Genomic DNA, 21,331 nt, shown 5'->3' with positions numbered 1-21,331 from the left:
AGGTTTTTGTTGTAGTTCATGTGGGTTCTTCAATGCCCAGTACCGACAGTTCTGTACATTACATAGCCATCCAGATGGAAATGAGCTTCGTCACTCATCATTACACGGGCATTTGCATCTTCCATTGGCATTCATTATGCCACAAAATCCTTTGCATTGCATAAAATTCCTTTCAGTTAGCTGCTGAGTGATCATTATTTTGTATGGGTGAAATTTGAGATCACCATGTAAGATGCAATGAAGCAAATGACGTAACATACCTGGTGCTATAGTCTGTTGCCTAGCAAATCATTTCAGGCTAGCAAGAACTGGCCTTCTCACTCTATCTACGTCCAGAGTTCGGACTGAATGGGGAAGGCCAGGTGGCTTTTTCTTCATCACAGATCTAATACTTCTAAATGCCTCAACCCATCGGGGTATGATGTTTTGATCTGGAACTGCACCCCAACATTCAACATTAAAATTTTGGGTGAAAAGATCTTGAACCATGACCACACAATCATTGCTTCTAAAAAAAACTGCTCAACAGTAAACACACAATGTTCTGTGCTTCAACACTCCATAGTGACTGAAACTGCAGAGTCTGAGCTGTCGCCAGAGGTTACTGAAGGTCAATATCCCTATTCACCGCTGAATACACTAATGGTTTAAAAAATGTGTTTCCTCTGCTTCATCCTGTATATTTACAGAGAGAGAGGGAGAAGAGAGAGAGAGAGAATATCACAAAGAAATGAAAAGAATTTCAAAACAAGATCTAGAAGTGAAAATACGAAAACAATCAGATAAACTTGGTCTAGAGATGCTTCATTTTTGGGTTACAATTTGCAAAAAATTTTGCTTGATTTCTGTTCAAGGGGTAAAATGAAGAGCCACAATGAAATTCTTGAAACTTAAATTAAGGTGGTAAATTTGATGATTTTTTTTATTTGAAAAATTGATTAAAATATTTTCCATATGAAGAGATTAAAAAATCTAACTATTATTAAAAATAAAAAAGACCAAAACATGACAAAAAGTGTATTACAATTTAAAAACTGAAACAAGAATCATTTCAATAACTGAAAATATGTAGAAACAAAATAAATTTCTAAAGATAAAAAAGAAAAGAAAAATTAAATAAGATGATAGTCAACAGTTTTATTTTAGTAATTTTCAAAACTGAAGGAAATGACAGTGCTTGAGTATCATGTTTTAAAAATTATTTTTAGTTTTCAAATATAGAAATAGACATACTCTTTTTACAGATATCTTCTAATGGAAATATACTAGCTGTACACAATGAATAACAATAAAAATTTTCTAAAAGGACTTCAAATCCAAAAGCCTTTGTTTCAGTTTTTCAGTGTTTACGTACAACTGATTCTTTTCCATCATACTGTGCCTTTTTCCAAATAAAACTAAATTTCAAAATTGGTCAACAAAGTGAAGACCATCCTTTCAAATTCAAGTCTTTAACTGCTTTTAATGCACTCACATAAATGACTCAATTTTTTAATGGTACAGAAATTATAACATGCACCAAACTGCATCCTTATCAAAAACTTACTTACATCTAATACTGGAAAGACTACTGTTGCTCTTTTATGAAGCTGAAAATGAAAAATTAACATTTTTTGCAGTTTTAGATTTTTTTGTATTTTCTAAACACTATGTTCCCTTATGGCAGTAACTTGTGCTGTTTTAATCAAAGTTTCCTGGCTGAAACTGTTTCATCATTTTGATTTTTCATACATTTATAACAGTATAAAATAATCTCCCTTAAATGGCTTGAGTAAGCCAGTTAAGGAAAAAAATAATTTCAATTATTTTTCTGGAAAAAGCAAATTAAATGCCTTTAAACAAAGTATTATGAAAAACGTCTTGGAAGAAACTAACAAACCTACATACCATCTCAGGTAGCATTGAAACAAGATGCAAGTTGTGTGTATTCGCATGGATTTTCTTGCTGCATGAATACTTTCTTACATCTAAATTTTCTTATCTAAAACTATATCAACTTTTTTAGCTGATCATTTAACTCAATAATACAATATCCCACTTTGTGCGAGAACATCAATGCATGCGAGAACATCAAAGTACGACAATGATTAACAACCTGCCTTGAAAACAGACAGAAGATAATAATTTGCTGTAATTAGTAGCAAATAATGATAGATGAGTAATAATATCAAAATGTATATCAAACATCTAACAAAACTTACACAACTGACTAATTAACTTAAAGAATACAATAAAAATACCTGATTTCTTTCTTCAATAATTTCATTTATGAATTTTTCAAATCCTGTATCAGTTTTAGTACTATCAATTTTCATCTTTTTTGCTGAATTACCTTTAACACTGGTTGCCATTGTGAATGCAGCTAAAACAGAATAAAATAAATACAAAATTTCAACCATTTTTTTTTTTAATAAACCACATTCTTAAATAATTATCTAATTTAGAGTTTATGCCATTTTACAAGTAGTAGCTATTAGCTTAAATAGATGCTTTCAGAATTCTTTAACTAAATTTAAAATATATATAAATTTTATTAAATAAACCACCTGGTACAGAATATTGAGATAAGACATATCTTACCTTAATTTTTCATGAAAGTACTTTCCCAGGATCATGCATTCTCAGTAATGATTGAAATAATTCCATAGACCATCTTATAAAAACTGCAACTGACTGCAGCACATGTATAAATGAATACACAATTTTCATAATTTTTATGCTTTTATTATACAAAAACAGAATTATTTCAATCATGACTGAGGATGTGGGGATCCCATGAATGTAAGAAAAATTAAGATGAGATGTCTTATCTTCAGATTCTGTAGTAGGCAAATTTAATAGAATTTAACAGAACTGAGAAATAATATAAATTCTAAAAAGATTAATTCCAGTAAAATATAAGTACACATGTCATGAAGATGATCCAGATTATACAAAAACAAGTATACTTAAACAAGTAACAGAAATATTTTGAAACTAGAGTAAATAATTTTAATTACAGTGACATTTCTTATTGTAATCTGCTTTCATAACTTCCATATTTGTTTATATATATATATATATATATATATATATATATGTTCTTAATTCAGTGAATAGCATTTTTGGAAATGCAAAACAAAACTTAAAAAACTTCACTCTATAGCTTTCACTTTCTTCTTTAGAACCATTACTGTTATTTTCAATAATTTTACATATATTACATCCATAAACCATCCAAGTTGTCTGTGGTGCAACACAGTTTATATCTTAACTGAACATATTTTTTGATACCTCATCCCACTTAACTTATTTGCATCAACTATTTTTTTAATACGGATCAATTGTGATCTGAAAGGAGCCAATTCTGGAATTTTTTTTAATGCAATTATATATCTATTAACCATATGTAACTGGCAGCTCCCAGAGTTAGATATGGTTAAGTAAAAATCACTTTTCATTACACTTGGAGTAATGATTGTCAGTTCTAATCAGCAATTAACTCATCAATATTTTCTGTTAAAAATATCCAACATAAGCAAAGTCTCTAGTGTTGTATACCCAGGAACATCTTTTTTAACCCGTCAACTCAATTCCAAATATTTTTCAATCAGTATATGGGTAACACCAAGCCTTCATCCATATATCCCTTTGTTATTCATTAATAAGCAAGCAATTCCTGCAGGAATTTTTTTCCTGAGGATGGTATACACATTTCATTACATTTAGTAATAAAACGTTGCATTGTCATGCAACATGAGTTATTTTCAATTTCTCTTTCTTTCTCTGTCAATGGAATCAACACTACTTATTTCTTTTTGTGTACATAATTAAATATCTTGCTTCAGGCTGTAAGTACGTTTTTCTGCCTTTGATTTATCATGTACCTGTGAAAGAGAATGAGTTTTACTAAACAGCCATTATTATGCATTATAAGTCATCAAAATGGCAGAATATCATTTTTACCTACATCTGCATTGGCCTAAACATGCTTTAAACTCATCATGATGTCAGAATTTTTTTCTTTTTGACTTTTCTTTAGCTTTTAAAGAAACATTTTCCCTCATAAAAGGCTTTTATAATTCCCATTTCTGGAATATAAAACTTCAACAATTTTTTAATTTAGCTCTTCAAATTTCCCTTTTTTTGGATAATTGTAATGATTTTTTGAAGGAATATTTAATTCTTCCTTTTGTCTTCAACATCTGCTTCAATTAAATTGTTTTTTCTGCAGCATGGTCATAGCTATTTAAAGTTTTATTGATTGTATATAGTTTAAGATTTTCATGAAAATTATGACAAAAACCATTACTGTTTATTTTCTTAGATTACAAATCACCAATGATAATTTCACCCTTCTGAGCTTGCACAAACAGTGATGAAAGCAAACCAATCCATTTCAAAGAAAAGGAAATGTTAACTAAAAACGTTAACATAATTTTATGCTCTACCTAAGTTAAGAAAAAGTTTTTCTCAGATCAGATATTTTGATTTGCCACTAACTAGTTAATATTTATTTCAATGTACAAAATACTAGAGAAGTATAGTATGGCACACACAATAGACAACTGTTAAATATACAATCAAAAATAATTGTAAACTAACACTTTCATTACGGTTAAACATAGGATAGAGAATAAAATAAACAGATTATAAAGAAAGAAAGAATTTTATTTATGAGAAAGAATTTTTTATGTGAAAGAATTTTATTTTTAACGGTAATTATAAAACTGTTACCATAAAATATCAATGCGTTACTATCTCAAATGATGTGACAGCACTTATACCTAAATTATTAATAATGTCTTCTTTTACAGTATTGCAATTTGTAATGTTTTCACAGTAAACATATATATACAAATGAGCTAAGTTTTCAGGATTTCAAATAAAAAAAACATTCGTATAACAGGTGGGTCATACAGTTTTCTCAGGACTGTTTCCTTAAAATGCCAAATAATCTTATATTTAGGTTATGGTTACAATTACACAACAACCATGTTTTCTGCCACATTTCCAACTTTCAGTTGCTAAAAATTTTTTTTTTTAATATTTTATAACACTTTTTTATAAGGATGGATGTTTAACTATTAATATGAGCTAATTACTTAATTGTATTAGGTTCTTCACTGTAGTTATTAACTAGAAAAGAACGTTTATGATGTGAAGGTTAAATGCAAAACCATGATGACTGATCACTCTGTACACTTCACTTCTACAAACTACACCCTTTTTCTACTCACTTAATCATTCTCCACACTTAAGTTTTTTTTGGTGAATTTTTTTTGTAAGACAAATTTTTACATCTGCTTTGATCAAATTTATCTGTCAAATCAAAATGGTATATTTTATATACTATTCAGTGTTAGTGACTGCCTGTTGTTGCCAAATGACAGCTCTCTTTTGCAAATATATTACTCATTTATATTTATTCAAACTTACATCATTCATAAATTTAATTTGAAAATAACAGACTCAAAAAAATAAATAAATTTTAAAAAATAAATTTTTTTTAACTCAACCTGGAGAGTTGGTAAGCATAAGAAATACAGTTAGTGTTAATGCAGTAATTATTATAATAAATGGATATTTTATCTTCAATGTTATTTTTAATGATTTAATTTAGGTTCCACTTTTTATATCATATTTTAATGTATCACATACATGTCTTGCAATATGGCATCTTTTAATTTCAGTAACAAATATATTATTCAATAGAAAGAATATAGTTTTACCTCGCCCAATAGTAAGTTTAATTTTATTCAATGCAGTCCCAAGTTTTTTTTTTTTACATGAATTTTCTCCACTGGAGACATTTTTTATTCATGTTGTTCCTAGTAAACATATTAAATGTTCAGTAAAACAGAAAGCCCAAAAACCCATTGAATAACTCAGTATATTACACCAAACTAATAATAGTACACAATCATCATTCAATTTAAACTTGCACCATGAATAAATAAAAATTTAACTGCTAAAACATAAGTTAGTTAACTGCCACTAACCTACGTTTCAATATAAGTAAATTAAGCAACAATGGAAGTGAAAAAGAATGATTTCAGTTTTAAATCATTATCTTTAACTTTTTCAATTATGTAATTTGTATTTTTTAATTACAAAAATTACTTTTTTTCACAGGTGTTGTATTTGTCTCTGAAATGATTGAGGTTTTATTGACATTTAAAAATACAGAAACATTATGTCTAAGTATCTTAAACAATAATGTAGGTTATAATAATCAGGTTTTTCTGGCCTTGGAACATGATTCTGCATATCACAACATTTTGAAGAAGACATTAATCATTATAATCAAGACCAATTGTAATTCAATGACATTTTGTTGTTTTATATTAATTAGTGTAGGATAAAACAATTTCAGATCACCTCAATAAAATTTGTCAATTAGTCAATAAAATTTACTTATTTTTCAACACAGAGATTATTTTTAGGATGTTTCTTTTTATTTTCAGTGATAAATGCTGCTATAGCAATAATGGGAAAGTATATAGAGATTGGTAAAAAAAATTGGTCTGTTTTAAAAGTTGTCTTAAGAAGACATTTAAAAAAAAATAAATTGTAAATAATCTGTGAAAAAAAATTTATTTCAATGCTCCCAAGTCCAAAAAATTAATTTCTGTCAGACGGATGTGTACATGTGTATGCATTTGGCCTGTACTTGGTCTTATAATTCTGGACCTAGTTGAATAATTTTCATCAGACTTGTTAGGCAGGTACTATCCACTGGTGGAGGGGAAGAATGTATTAAATTTTTGCAAAGAGGAGTGGGATGTTTTGGCTGAAGTAAAATTTCAAATCTTTAGTGGGGCACTTCAGCAAATAATTAGTTCTTCATACAAAAGCTGAAATTTTTTTATCAAGATTATCAATTAAAAAAAAAAAATCATTTAATATTCACTCCCTTCCCAAAAAAAAAGATTTTTTTACCTTTTTAGCTACATCTTGCATAAGAAGATGAGTTAACAGGAATTTTTTGCACTATATTTTCTACATCAACAGGTCTTCAAACTACTTTAAAAGCTTTTTGCCCTTCCCACTTCAACAGTCTGCAGTAACAAAAAATGTTTAAATTTTTTAAATTTTAATCTATCTTGCAAGTTAACTATCAATTAAAATGGTAAAAACCTTAATTTTTTGAGAACTCATACTCTTTTTAATACTTCAAAAAATGAATCAACCACAGATTTTCACCTCCTTTCTAGGAAATTACAACTTTGTTTATTTACAATTATGCCTGTACTTATTATCACAACTGACGGATTATTTTCTTAAAAATTTATTCTACCCAAATGCTTCCATTTGAGTACGAGTGTCAGAAAAATGCTCGTTTTTTACAATTTCAGATTTTTAATGCTCTATTGCAGAAAATGTATTCTGATTAAACAATAAAATCACTTAAGTAACTTAATACCTCTCCTCTAATGGAAAGCTCCCAAATTTAAAAATAAAAATTCAACATTTTTTACAAAAATTTTATTTATTTTATAATTTTATTGAATATTTTATTAATTAAAAAAAGCCCCATAATGCATGAGCCCCAAATTTCCAAAAACTTGAAAATTTTTTTTTGAAATTGTGATGGTATGTACTAATATTAAATAAACATCATGGTTGCTTTATTTCAAGCATTTTGGCTTCAAAGATTAAAAAACTTAAAAATAATCAAACAATTAATTTTAATAATAAAAATACTTTTTTAATTAATAACATTAGAATTTATTAAAATACATTTTCGTTTTAATATGCTGATGAAATAATAACTGAAGCTGGCTAATTCACATTTTTGGTTAATATTTTGCAACATATTCAAACACTGTATTTTTTCTTTCTCCCGGCTATTGAAGTTTTCATTTTTGAATATTCATAAAGCATTTTTTAATATTTTATATGAATGTTGTTATTTTTTATTCATCTTAACTTTCCTTTTCCAGTTTTTTCCATAACATATAGATGTCATAAAGGCTTTAGCAAAAAATTCCACAATCATAAGCATTGGACTGTCTTTGAACTTTGTGGAATGTTGTTCTCATATTTCTATAGTACAACTTAGATAAAAATTTGAAATCAATTTTCATAAGGCAAAATTGATCAACCTGTCTTATATATGAAGTAATTCACAACCATATGTACTTATTCAATGCTGTGGTAAATTGTTTTCTATGTCCTTTAAGCTATCAAATTATAATACAATTTGCACATTTTTGGAGGAGACTGGTTTTTAATGATAAGGAAACTGGATAAAATGTTTCTTGTGGTTCAAACTTTGAAAACATTTTTAATCTGAGATATTGATATAATAATACAATTAACACAAAAATGTTGATTCAAAATTTCTCCTAATCTTAACTGTTTCTTTGAATATTATGTCTGTTCTCATTGTTGTATAGTTTACTGCAAAAAAACATTTCCTAAATAATATTCAGCTTCCATTTCATTTAAGCTTATTTCATTATTGAAGTCAATAAATTTCTGTCATTTGGTTTATCATTTTCATAATACATAATTTGTACTAAACTGTTTAACGACACTTTCTTACTATTATTTTACAAATTATTTCCATTATCATTTATTTCATACAAGAAATCTTCATCTGAAGAATCATTGAACAAATTGTTCTAGATTTTTTTGAAGTTATCATACTTATTGTTCATTTTTTTCAGGCTTGTATATTTATGTATTTTATCAACATATGCAGATCTAGGTTGATGATCCAAGAAATAGGTTTCATAAATTTCAGTTTTTCTTATATTAAAATTTGATAATACAACATCCAACCATAAAACATAATTTGTTATTGAGATTTAATGACTGACATAGCCAGAAAAGTGTTAGAATTCATTGCAGGCTTTTGTTTGTCTTGAATGCTCACTTGTTCTAGGCATTTCATTTGTAATAGGCATTTCGGTCAGTTTTGCAGTTTTTTTTTAGAATTTCTGAAACTTTAATAATTCTCTTGTTTTTAAAGATATTAAGTTCAGGCAAAATACACATTAATCTTCATAAAATACACTACATATCCACAGCATACTTTGGCATATACTGATGAAACAACTCAAAAATCAACTCAAATTAAAGTTTTAAAAACACAAAATCTCAACTTTGGAATTAATTTGCAATCTCTTTTATCGTTAATTCTGGAAGCAACCTCTTGTCGATCATTCTCAAATATCTATGCGCCATCGAAAAATAAAGACCAAGGAGATGTTCAGCTGTCATTCTAGCCTAATTCATAATATGAGGGGGGACTATGTTCGATTTCCTTAACGTGAGGATTGTCTTTTGCCCAGAAAGAATTTTGGTTCGAGAGCTTCGATAAATCACACATTCATCTGAAAACATGATGTTCTTTTTATCAATTCCTCTCTGAAAGCATTCAAGCAATAACTAACATGCATAAATAGTTTAATCAAGGTCATTGTCACTCAATGTACATGTATGCACCTCCATGTCTGGTATTTCAACTGCAATAGCATATCAAGAGTGATCATTTTAAATACTAACCAATCAGCATGATTGACCAATCATGACGTTCTTTTTATCATTTGCTCTCAGAAAGCATTCAAGCAATAACTAACATGCGTAAATAGTTTGATCAAGGTCATTGTCACTCAATTCATTAACTGTGACTGGATGAAAACATTTAACTTTCAAGTCCTTCTGCATACGGTTTCACACTGTCGATCTTGGAATGCCGAACTAGCATAATATTTGCACGTTGATTTTATCTGTGATTGTTGAATCTTTGCCTCCACAGCAGCACACATCTCAGCTTGACTGCTTGGCCTACCACTGCGTGGCACATCAAGAATATTACCCATTGCAAAAGCCTTCTTCTCCCATGTCAGTAACATTTGCTGATGGAAACAATTTCCCAAAATACATAAAGAAGTCATTCATAATGTTCTCCAACGTTTTACCAGTGTTCGTGGAACCATACACAAGCTAACAAATCCAATTCAACAGTGAACGCACTTGTATCTGCCGTTGTTCCACATTCAAATACAACTAAGATCATCCCATCACAAATGAACACACCGGACGATCCTCACTATGGCTTATCCTCCCCACCTTTTCCAGCAGCAGTGAGCAATATCAACAGTAGAGTCCAATTAAGCTTGATTTATTGGAGTGTAAAGGGACTTCCTGCCCACCCCGTACTTTATTTATAAAATAAACTCAATATATAAAAACAACTAATGATATTTACTAAAATTTTATATTAATATTTTAATTTTAATACCACAAAATTTGTCAAAACAGCTTTTGTAAATTATTATTAATTATACTTCCAAGATGTTTTTCTTAAATATAAAAGTTCTCTTACTATGGTTTCAAAAAGTTTAAAAAGATTTTTTCATGCAAACACTATTACCATTAAACATTTTAACCTCTTCTATTTTATTACTGAAGCATTGGTATTTATGAAGGAAATGTTTATATTACAGTAATTTTTATTTGTAAGGTAGGAAGAATTAGGGTGGTTGGTAAGACTGGGATCATTTTGACTACAGATGTCATAGTGAACAAATATGATTTCTCATTAATATTTCAATAAAATTTTTTGTTCACAGGGTAAGTTATCCATTGTCTAATAATACAGTGCGTACATTACAAAAGCACTGATAACAATAAAAAACAGAGTAGTTAAATATTTATTAGATTAATATATTTAATTTATCTACTTTTTTTTAACTACAAAAATTAAAAAAAGATTGTTTTTTTTATTACTCTACACAATAACAGGCTGAATGAAAATTAAATTAGTTCCATTTGCCAAAATTCAACATATCAGTATAAAACTTATTTTTTAGAATGAAATTTTTACATTAAGTCTTTACCAAATTTTTTAAATAGTAACAATATGCAATTTGGAAAATAAGATTTCATTGTGTGGACAAGTATAAATTGAAAGTTTCAAGACAATTCAATAATCAACAAAATATTTTAGAAAAAATAAATCAATTTTTGTGAGTAATAAACAGTATTATAGAACATTCATAGGATTTAAAATGGTTTAATTTTTGCAAAAATAAAATATGTACCATTTATATTACAGATAAATATACTAAGTCAAAATTAAATTTGTTACCTTCAAATTTAAACTATTCTTCATTACAAAAAATTATAATCGTTCTATAATCAATATTCATGTATCTAATACCAGCACCTCTACTACTGCTTTAGTAAAGTGTGATAATGTAATCTATATAACAGTGCCAACACATTATTTCAGTGGCATAGATATTGTAGCTCATACTCCACATACACATTATGAATGCTTCATGTATTAAGGCTTCAGCACATAATGGGCCTGTATTACTGATAGTTATAATACTTTGGCCTATGTCACATTTCCTTTGTAGTAAAAGTCAACTAAAATGAAAGTAGATAAACAATAGGCTGCTATACCTATACGTAAACATCACCACCATGCAATTAAATTTCATAGACTAATAAAAATTAATATCATTGCCAATCAATTTTATTTGTTAATGATGGAATTATTCTCATTTTAACTGCTAAAATGCTATATATGTTTATTTAATATTTAATGACTTCAAATAAAAATTTGATATATTAAATTCTTCTAAATTCTTAATGCTCAATCTTAGCTTATTTTTCACCAGTATGTCTATTTAAAAATTACTACCAAATTTAACAAAGATCTACTGCAGTCAGTATTATTGTGTTAGTGTTTGTTTTATTTCTATTTCAATTGAAATTGTTACTTTTGTCTATTGGCCGGAGCATGTTTATTAAGCATCTTATTTCTAGTAAAAGGTTACAGTTATTCCTTAGTCGGCAATTTAAATTTCATGTTTTTCAATGAATAATGAAAATTGTAAATTTGTGTAAAATTTATGGGTGTGAATTGTGAAGGGTTGTTGAACATTTTTTCACTTTCTCTTTTATAAAAATGTTGAATTTTTAAATAGTAATTAAATAATGCTAATTATTCTACAAGAAACGTACACGTGACATATTTAAGCTCAGTTTCATTAAAAATCAATGAAATATTTTTTGATATGTACTGATTTTGTTTATTTCATTATCTCTATGTGCATAACCCTTATTTAGATTCATAGTTATTATTTTTTAACATTTCACGTTTTTCACACTTTCAGCAAATGCCACAGCAGTTTTTTCATTACCTTTGAGGTAACATATACAACATTTCTGGTATGATCAATATAATGTGTTTATTTATTTAAATTTTGTGATTTATTTAAAGTATGTACTTTATAACAAAAGAAAGTGCAGAAAATCACTGATGCAAGATACTCATAAGGAACTGAAAATAATTTAATAAGAAATTAAATCTTTATACATTACATTTAATTCAACCCATTTTAATTACTTTAAATAACATAACTGTCATGAATGAACATTTACTCATTTTGAATCAGGTTGATTATTAAACTACACTGAATAACAATCACATGTCAATGTAATAAGAAATAATTATGGTATTAACATTGACAATTTCATAAACTTAAATTCTAAAACCTGGAGAAAGAAGCATACATAAAAGGCACACATCATCAAATATAAAACTTATCAATGCTGTTGCTAGCCAAAACAATATTCGATATCTGTGCATTCCAAGTAACCATCAAAACCAATATATAAACGTTGGAGTTACCACATAATGACCATGACATACATGTATTCTAACAAAAACGTAATCTTACCACAAAAAGTATTTACATTTTAAATTAATACCTCTGAAACTACACTTATAAATATATCTACAAACTTCAATAATCATGAAACAATTTAATCAGTCAAAAATTGCATCACACAATACAACGATCATTTAGGAATTCCAATCTTAACAATATGTAAGCTGCTCATTACAAATAATAAATATCCGTAAAACAAATAGCAAGGTAATACCATACTAAATTTTAAGTACAGATATTGAACAAAAACAACAGACCGCTAAACGAACAAAAACTGCTCACGGCGCTTTGGATATACACAAGTTCAGTACCAACAGTCTGTAGCGAAATTACTTTCATTTTTTTTCTATTACGCAAAGATAAATAAAAGAAAAGAAGTTTTTTCAATGCATAAAAATATTTAGATATAATTCGAAAAATTTTGTTAGTAACAGTAAATTTTCAGACAAATTGTGCTCATCAAACTTTGGCAAAAAATTATTAATCGCCTACTTCGTGAAAAGTCCCATTTCAACCAAACATTCTTTTTGTTAAACAATTTTTTCTTAACAATTAAGGCCACAATATTAAATCTAGCGGAGTATTTTAATGTAATATAAAATTATTACTGTTAAATTTTATCAGTTCGCAAATATAGAAAACTACCATAAATCTGAATGTGCTGAATAATTTACAGTAAATCATCGTTTTTTATGCTATTAATTTTATCCGTAGTGAACCTTCAAGTTTATTAATTATGAAGTTGTTTGCATGCATGCTTTCCCTCATGCCCGGATGCTTTTTGTTAGCTGGCATTCGTGTTTAGTTTGTATTGCTGTTTAACCGTTTAGCTGCTTGACGAGGCAGCTGCGTGATGGTTGCCTTCTGGGGATGGGGTTACGAATGATTGTAGTTTGGACAAGTTAGCCCATGTAGATTTGATTTTTTTAATTTCCTTTAATAATTTGATATATGAGCTATACAATGACTATTATAGTTTTTCTTATTGACACATCAGCTTCCATGAACCAAAGGGCTTATTTAGGTGGACGCCCAACTCTGCTTGACGTAGCCAAGGGCGCAGTAGAACATTTTGTCAAGGTAGGCTTAAGTGTACAATAGCTAATATACATTTTCGTGAGGTTTTATTTTCGCGTACTCGCAGTACCCAACCTAACTATAGTATAGACTAGTATTCTAATTCCGTAAAAAAATACTGTTAGTTGTTTATAATCTGCAGATAATATCGACTTGATAAATGTAATTAGGTTAATATATCAAAATATTTATGTTGCGTTACAGGTACGACAAAGATCTCCAGAGAGCAGGGGGGATCGGTATATGTTAATGACATTCGAAGATCCACCGGCAAATATAAAGGTAATCAAATTAAGATTTACAGAATAATACTTTTTTCTGACTGGGTTAATTATATTTTATGTTGAATTTAATTTCCCAGCTGTACTGATTCGTACCATATTTTTTTTTAAGTGACGTTTTAATAAAATTAGTTTTTATTTTGTGAGGTAAAGTTTTTAAATTACTTACTTAAGTAACAACTTATTTGTAAACATGCTTTTATCCAGTTAACAAGAAATTGATCGTTAAAACAGTTGTCATGAAGTTTAATTCTGTGAACTGTTGAGATTTAGTTAAAATTGTGTATTAATGTTGATTTACCATTTTCAAGAGATTTAAAAGGTTTCTATTTGTTTCTAGACTGAATTATAGTGATTACAAAAGTGTTTTTGCTATGATTATTCAATTTTGTGATGTAATTTAATGATGTAGCACATACGTAATTTAATTGATTCTTCCGTTATGTTTTCATTAATTTTAGACAATGTTTTTTCTGTTTGATATTTGTGTTTTTGAGAACATTCCCTATCTCAATGCCAATATGAATATTAAGTGAGCCCTAAAGTTTTATTGTATTAAGTTAGATCTAATTTGAATTCGCCCTTTATGAAGAATAAGTAATAGAGATCATTATGAAGTGTTAAAAACTGCTTTTTTTAATTAAGACAATTTGTATTAATAACTTCTCTAGTTGCCTTGCTAATTTATAGGTCCTTTTTGTACATTTGAACATGCAGAAGTGGTAGGTGTGAGAAAATTATGGAATGAACTTAAGAAAACTTATTACAAACCTGAACTCATTTTTGTTTAGTACCATAAATTTAACAATTATAGGAGATCTGACGCGAATCATTAGTCGCTCCAAAAATGTCATTATTTAAAAAAATAACAAGCATCTACTGCAAATATTTATCTAATAATGTCAGGCTTACTAAAGAATGTGAGGATTCAAATGGTATTCACAGAGTCGAATATACTGTTGCCTATCGGTATCCCAAGTCTGCTAAAATGTAGTGTATATTTTCCCCCGTTAGTGAAATTTTTATGTTAATTATCTGGATTGGTTGTAGTATAGTGAAGATAATTTATCTGAGAAGGCTGCTCTTAACTGGTGCACCTTCTGCTGTTAGTGCATTATTTTTGTCACAGCCATAAGATGACTAGGAAGATAAGCAGTCATCTGGTTATCTTTCACAGAAACTAATTAATGTAGTAGATAAAGCCTGAATTGAGCTTAAGTCCTAAAATGTGAATGTGTGTATTAAATATATAGTTATTTTTCAAATAACTGCTTGAAATTTAATAATTTGGCATATATTCCATAAACTTAATATGATAAATCAAAAACATTTCTATACCTGAATGCTTTGGTATATATTAAGCAGTATACATTCTCTTCCTACCTTTGTGTTACATAGAACCTCAGATCAGGTTCAGTCTATAAATATCTGATCGTAAATTTCACATGTTTTCATCATTCATCAGCTGAATTAAAAAATCAACAAAAAAAATGTAACCTCTTATTTTAAAGGAATTTGAAGTAACATGTTTAAAATGCATAGATTCTTGTTTTCAGAAGAATTTTTTCTCATGGCTCCCTTTCACTGGTGTTTCAGATTGTAACATTCAAGTTTTTAACTAATCATCCATGACCAGAATCGTTTTTTCTGAACAAAAACCTTTATTTTTTATTTTTTTATTAGAAATAGTGGGATATCTACATAGAATTAAAATTAAAGAAGTTAAATTTGAATTTTCTTTTCACCTGCTCCTAATCAATCTGAAGAGTGTGAATTGATCAGAGTAAATAAGATTGCCATAAAATCTCTATTTTGTCTACTGTAATCAAAGTGGTTTTGAAAGTAATTGCTTATAATCAAGAGTGTTTAAGAAATTGATTTAGTTTGTTGAATTTTAAGATGATTATATTTCTGTTCATATATATATATATAGGAGTCGTAAATTTAATAGACTCCAGATTTGAGTTTTGTGTCTAATTTTTATGTGTTATTTTTTCAGCCAGATCATTATTTTAAGGAATATTGATTCTACGCTTTTACTTTATTACTTAAAATTGTAAATTTTTTATAAATTAATATTTAGTTTGTAGAATTTTAAGACAAACATTTTTTTTGTGGGGTTAAAAAATGTATTTAGTCTTAATAAGGTTTCACTTTATGGATCACAGTTATTTAATCATTGTAGTGTCAGTTATAAGAAAAAGCAGTCATCCCATGACATTTATTGATTATATTTTTCAGCTGATTGATCTCCCTTTGTTAAGAAAGAATAAAAAGAAAAAGTAGTGTACAAATATTTATTTTCATTTTACAGAATGGCCACTCCATGTGGTTCCTCTCCATGTAACAAAAATAAACTTGAATTGTTATTGGTATTAAATAAAATTAATATCCACTAGTTTATTTAATATTTTTATTCATAAAACCTTCATTAAATTACAACTCTATTTCTTTGACATTTTGTTCACATTAAAGTAGTAAAAATAGCCTGACAGCAGTTTTCAGCTCAACATTCCTTACTCACAAATTGGAGATTTTTTGTTTGATGCCTTAAAGCAAGTTGTCATAGGTTGTTTCTAGGTGGCCACTGAATTTCAGAGCCCCTACAAGTCCTCTACCCTTCCAAAATATTAATTTAAATAGCCCTTTATTGACTGCACATAATGAGCTGAATATCCATCCTGTAAAATTACAGTTAAGTACATAATCAATCAATTAAAACTGAAGAATAATTTTTAAGGTATTAAATGCTGTTAACATTTCCTTCAAAGAAGTATGGTCTTATCAGATATCACTACTCATGTCATTACATGTGGTGAATGTGATTTTTGCATGAAAATGAGGATTTCTTTCTACTAAAAGTACACATTCAGAGATTATTACTCAGTAAATGGCACACTCATCAGAGAAGTTACGTCCAGGTCAGAAAGTTCTTAACATGACTAGGATTAGAGTTTAAATAGATCTTTTTTCATTGTTTTCTGAAGTGTTGACCGGTAATATTTAGCTATGAAGACCTTTTTCTCATTAACTTAAGAGATTGTAAACAAGATTTCAGTATCATAGCTATTCATAGTTGACTAGAAGGACGTACAGATTGTTTCATATTCAAGACTGACCGAATGAAAAAGGTTTTCCATCCACTTTTAACGATTACTGATGATGGAGCTTTTTTACCAAAATTGTGTACAAATCTGTTTCTTATGTTTTCATTTGCATGCTCATGCACCTGAACACTAGCAACAAGTCTTTCTTTAATTAGATACTCATTTGTGACTGCATTTTAACTTCTAACTGCACAAATCAAAATTCTCGCTAAACACATGAAAATAACATCAACTTCCCACAAACCTGTTACTTTGTTGAACAATTGAAAGAAGGTGATTAACCTTTATAACCACTTGATGGCATACAGTGTCATCAACCTTTGTTATATCATGGGAAGGAGCTTTGTAACCACTCTGTAAAATGAACATAACTGCATCAAGATATATGTTACTACTACTAATCATATAAATTGCTCACTTCAGTTATAATAATCAATAAAAGAACAAAAAAAAACTTGAACATAAAAAAGAATACAATAATATCAAAGTAATATACAAGAGTAAGTCAATTATTATCCGCAATATAAATAGGAGACTTACATGTACATCATTTTTCAACATGGTCCCCTTGCATTTCAATGCACTTGGTCCATCGTTGCACAAGCTTCCTGATGCCCTCATAAAAGAAGGTTTTCAGTTGAACTGTGAGCCAGGAATGCACTACTTCTTTCACTGTTTCGTTCGAGATAAATTGACGACCCCTTAATGCCTCTTTGAGTGGACCAAAAAAGTGATAGTCAGAAGGGACAAGATCAGGACTATACGGAGGATGAGCCAGTACTTCAAAATTGAGTTTCTGGAATGTTTCAGCAGTGTGGGCAGCAGTATGTGGACGGGCATTGTTGTGCAACAACACAACACCTTTTGACAGCAGTCCTTGGCGTTTGCTTCAAATTGCAGGCTTCAGCTCGGCAGTAAGCATCTCACTGTAATGCGCACTGTTTATTGTCGTGCCCCTTTCCTTATAATGTTCAAGTACCGGGCCTTGTGAGTCCCAAGAAACCGTAGCATCAGTTTTCCTGTGGATGGTTGTATCTTGAATGTATTTTTGCAGGGTGAATCTGGATGTTTCCATTCCATACTCTGCCGTTTACTCTCCGGCTCGTAATGATGGATCCATGTTTTTTCACCAGTGATGATTCTGTCTAAGAAGATATCCTGTTCGTTACCATAGCAATCCAAATGTTTTTGGCAGATGTCCATGCGAGTTGTTTTGGGACCCATCTTGCACAGACTTTATGTAATCCAAGTCTGTTGTGGATGATTTCATAGGCAGAACCATGACTAATTTGCAGACGATCTCCCACTTCATCAATAGTTACTCGTCTGTCTAAGAAAACCATGTCATGTGCACGCTCAATGTTTTCCTCATTTGTGGTGTTAAATGGTCGTCCGGCTCCTTCGTCGTGCATAACACTTGTGCGAACATTTTTGAATTTTTCAATTCATTCGTAACAACACACTGTTCCCGTACTGTACCAAAAGTGTTCAATGAATTTCGGCTTCTGCTACCTCTTCTGACCACAAAAAACGGATTACTGAACGTTGTTCTTCTGTGGTGCAAAGAGAAAGCAGAGCAGCCATGGTTAATGGCAGGGCAGCGATAATGGAACTAACTTAGTAGCATCAAACCTCCACAGACCTAACAATTAAACCACACATGACTCATCTATGCAACACTACAGTTATACCAACATAAACAAAATAACTAATGCATAATAATTGACTTACCCTTCTAGTATGAAATTAACATTAAGGTTTAAGTTTAGTAACTTTAATAGTAATAAAGTGAAACCATTTCTTTTTAAATCAGTTACATATCAATTTTCAGTAATCAGTTTTTTAAAGTAAAATATTCTAAATAACATCTGTTATTGAGTAGTGATTTTCTGTTTATTGTATATAGACACCCTCATTATTATTTTTTTTAAATAGATCTAAAGGAAATTTGAATTCTAAATTGAAATTATATTCAAATCAATAATTTTTGCTGAACCCTTATGATGAGAAAGTTGTGATTCAAAAATCTGTATGGAAATGAATTTCATTAATTTGCTTGCTACAAAGAAACTTTCTGAGAAGAATAGTCATTTAGAGGCTGTGATTAGAACATTTATATTCATATTGGTAGATGGAAAGATTTTTTTTTTTGTCTGTTACTAGCATTTTCTTAAGCCTTAATTATGTGTGGTTATGAGTAGCTATATTCATATTCATGAGTAGTTCTTCATTGATGGATATTCTGTATTTGTTGGCAATTTAAGTTATTTATTTTAATGTACAGTAAGGATAGAGAATTATGTAAAGACTATAACATTTTGAAACATGATCTAAAACTTGGAAGTGTCCAGAATATGTTCATGCAGAGTTAACTTATTCTAATTATTTTCTAATTCTTTTACAGGCTGGTTGGAAAGAAAATCTTGCCACATTTATGAATGAGCTAAAGAATTTACAGTGCTATGGTATGACAATGATGGGAGCTGCACTCAAACACACATTTGATGTTCTAAATATTAATCGTATGCAAACAGGAATAGATACTTATGGTCAAGGAAGATGCCCATTTTTTTTGGAACCATCAGTTATTGTTGTTATTACTGATGGTGGAAAGTTGTCAAATACTAGTGGTGTGCAAGAAGAGGTACAATATTAAGAGTTCATTTCATTAAACTTAATGGATGTATAACAAATAGACAGGTTATCAGATTCATCCTTAATGTATAATTTATAAAAAATTTACTCTTTATAAAAATGACTAAAATATATCTCTTTATTTATCTTAAATGATATGTTTAGACAGAATGTTCTGCATATTTTATGCTGCAAAACAGCTCACTAGAATAATAATCTGAAGTTTTTAGATTTCAGTTATGGAATAAAGTTGTAAGGTACAAGAAAATAAAACATTACAAAGCACAAATCAAATGATTTAATTAATCTTTTAAAATTATTCTTGACAAGATAAATTAAAAAAATTAATTATTTATCGTAAAATATAAAAATTAAAAAATACATTTTTTTGTCATTAAAAATGTAATAAAATTATTTATTATTATCATCACACTTAAGTAAAATTTAATTTTAAATAAAATTCTTCATATCCTTTGCCATGAGTTATAAGTATTTAATCATGTCACAAAGATCTTATTTTTTTTCTTTTGATACAGGCAATGGCTGTATAAAGTGAAGGCAAATTATTAGGCATTACATCTGTAACTCAGTCCATTTTGCCTTGCTTTATTTTAGTTAATGGAAGCAGGATCGTCAGCTGTTATTTGATTACATACAGATTCTGTATGTTTGTACTGTATGATTTTTGTTTGTTTCTTTTCAATAATATCAAAATTGTTAAAATATTCCTGTTGCATAATCTTAACCTCAAATTGATTACTTGGTATCCCACATGCATTAATTTCAACCCACTCAATTAAAAATCTCAAGACATAAAACTTTGTCCACTTGCTAGAAATTTTTGGTCAATTTGTGTAAAATATGCTTTATTCACCAACATTTGATAAAAAGCAATGATTTGTCAGTTGTTATTTTAACCAATACAAAGGTCTGACCATATTATCAATTTCTGATTTTGGCCAGCATTTAAATGTTTAAAATTTTCTAACAAACTAATAACACAGAAGCTATTCCATTAGAGCCTCTTTTGGCCACTACTTCATCCCATAGATTCAGTGTTTTTATTTCTTTCTATGTAATGAATGCAGCTGTTGTAGACAGATAGCTGTCATTGGTAAAATATATTTGAATGTGAAAGTGTGGCACAAAACAAAGCTTGCTGCTTGTCAGTACACAAAGCATGAAGCTTTTTATTTAATTTTGTTGCTTTTGTGTCTAATTTTGGTAACCCAAAACATAAATTAAAATCATCATTAAAAACTTGTCTATAATAAGATACAGACTTTTTTAAATCAGGATATGCTTCTTTAAATAAAACATACATTTTTGCTACTGACAAAGCTGGAAGACATTCTTTGGCAGAAGTATTGTGAGAATAATGGCTTTCTTGCGTAGGAAAGTTCATAATACGTTCAACAACATATATACAATATATGCATATGTTCATAATATGTCTAACAAGATTTCTTTTGTTCTTCCCCATTTTTGGAGTCAATTTTTGTATTTGCCTGTACAGTCAGAGAAATCTGTCAAACCAAATTTTATTTTGTAAAAC

At 28.9% G+C, this 21,331-nt stretch overlaps 2 protein-coding genes across 7 annotated transcripts in view; one reads left to right on the top strand and one right to left on the bottom strand.

Annotated features, from left to right (window-relative positions):
* The window catches only part of LOC142329069 (deoxyribodipyrimidine photo-lyase-like), a 73,928-nt gene extending 60,941 nt beyond the window's left edge, over positions 1-12,987 (bottom strand). Inside the window, exons 1-2 of one of the 6 annotated variants that reach the window (XM_075373403.1) lie at positions 12,935-12,987; positions 2,241-2,362 (exon numbers count right to left, since the gene is read on the bottom strand). In XM_075373403.1, the coding sequence (XP_075229518.1) occupies positions 2,241-2,351 (111 nt within the window). In that variant the 5' untranslated portion in view covers positions 2,352-2,362; positions 12,935-12,987. Of the gene's footprint in view, positions 1-2,240; positions 2,363-5,711; positions 5,790-6,921; positions 7,041-12,702 lie in introns of those variants that run through there. The other 5 variants (XM_075373363.1, XM_075373373.1, XM_075373411.1 and 2 more) reach the window with 5 other exon arrangements.
* Positions 12,988-13,443: 456 nt separating this feature from the next.
* IntS6 (integrator complex subunit 6) overlaps positions 13,444-21,331 on the top strand; it is a 77,064-nt gene continuing 69,176 nt past the window's right edge. The window contains exons 1-3 of the mRNA XM_075373350.1: positions 13,444-13,757; positions 13,959-14,036; positions 19,547-19,786. Of these exons, the coding sequence (XP_075229465.1) occupies positions 13,629-13,757; positions 13,959-14,036; positions 19,547-19,786 (447 nt within the window). The 5' untranslated portion in view covers positions 13,444-13,628. The remainder of the gene's footprint in view (positions 13,758-13,958; positions 14,037-19,546; positions 19,787-21,331) is intronic.

This window comes from Lycorma delicatula, chromosome 1 (assembly GCF_047948215.1).
Source record: "Lycorma delicatula isolate Av1 chromosome 1, ASM4794821v1, whole genome shotgun sequence".
Taxonomy (NCBI): Eukaryota; Metazoa; Arthropoda; class Insecta; order Hemiptera; family Fulgoridae; genus Lycorma; species Lycorma delicatula.
This window is presented reverse-complemented; position numbering and strand designations above follow the sequence as displayed.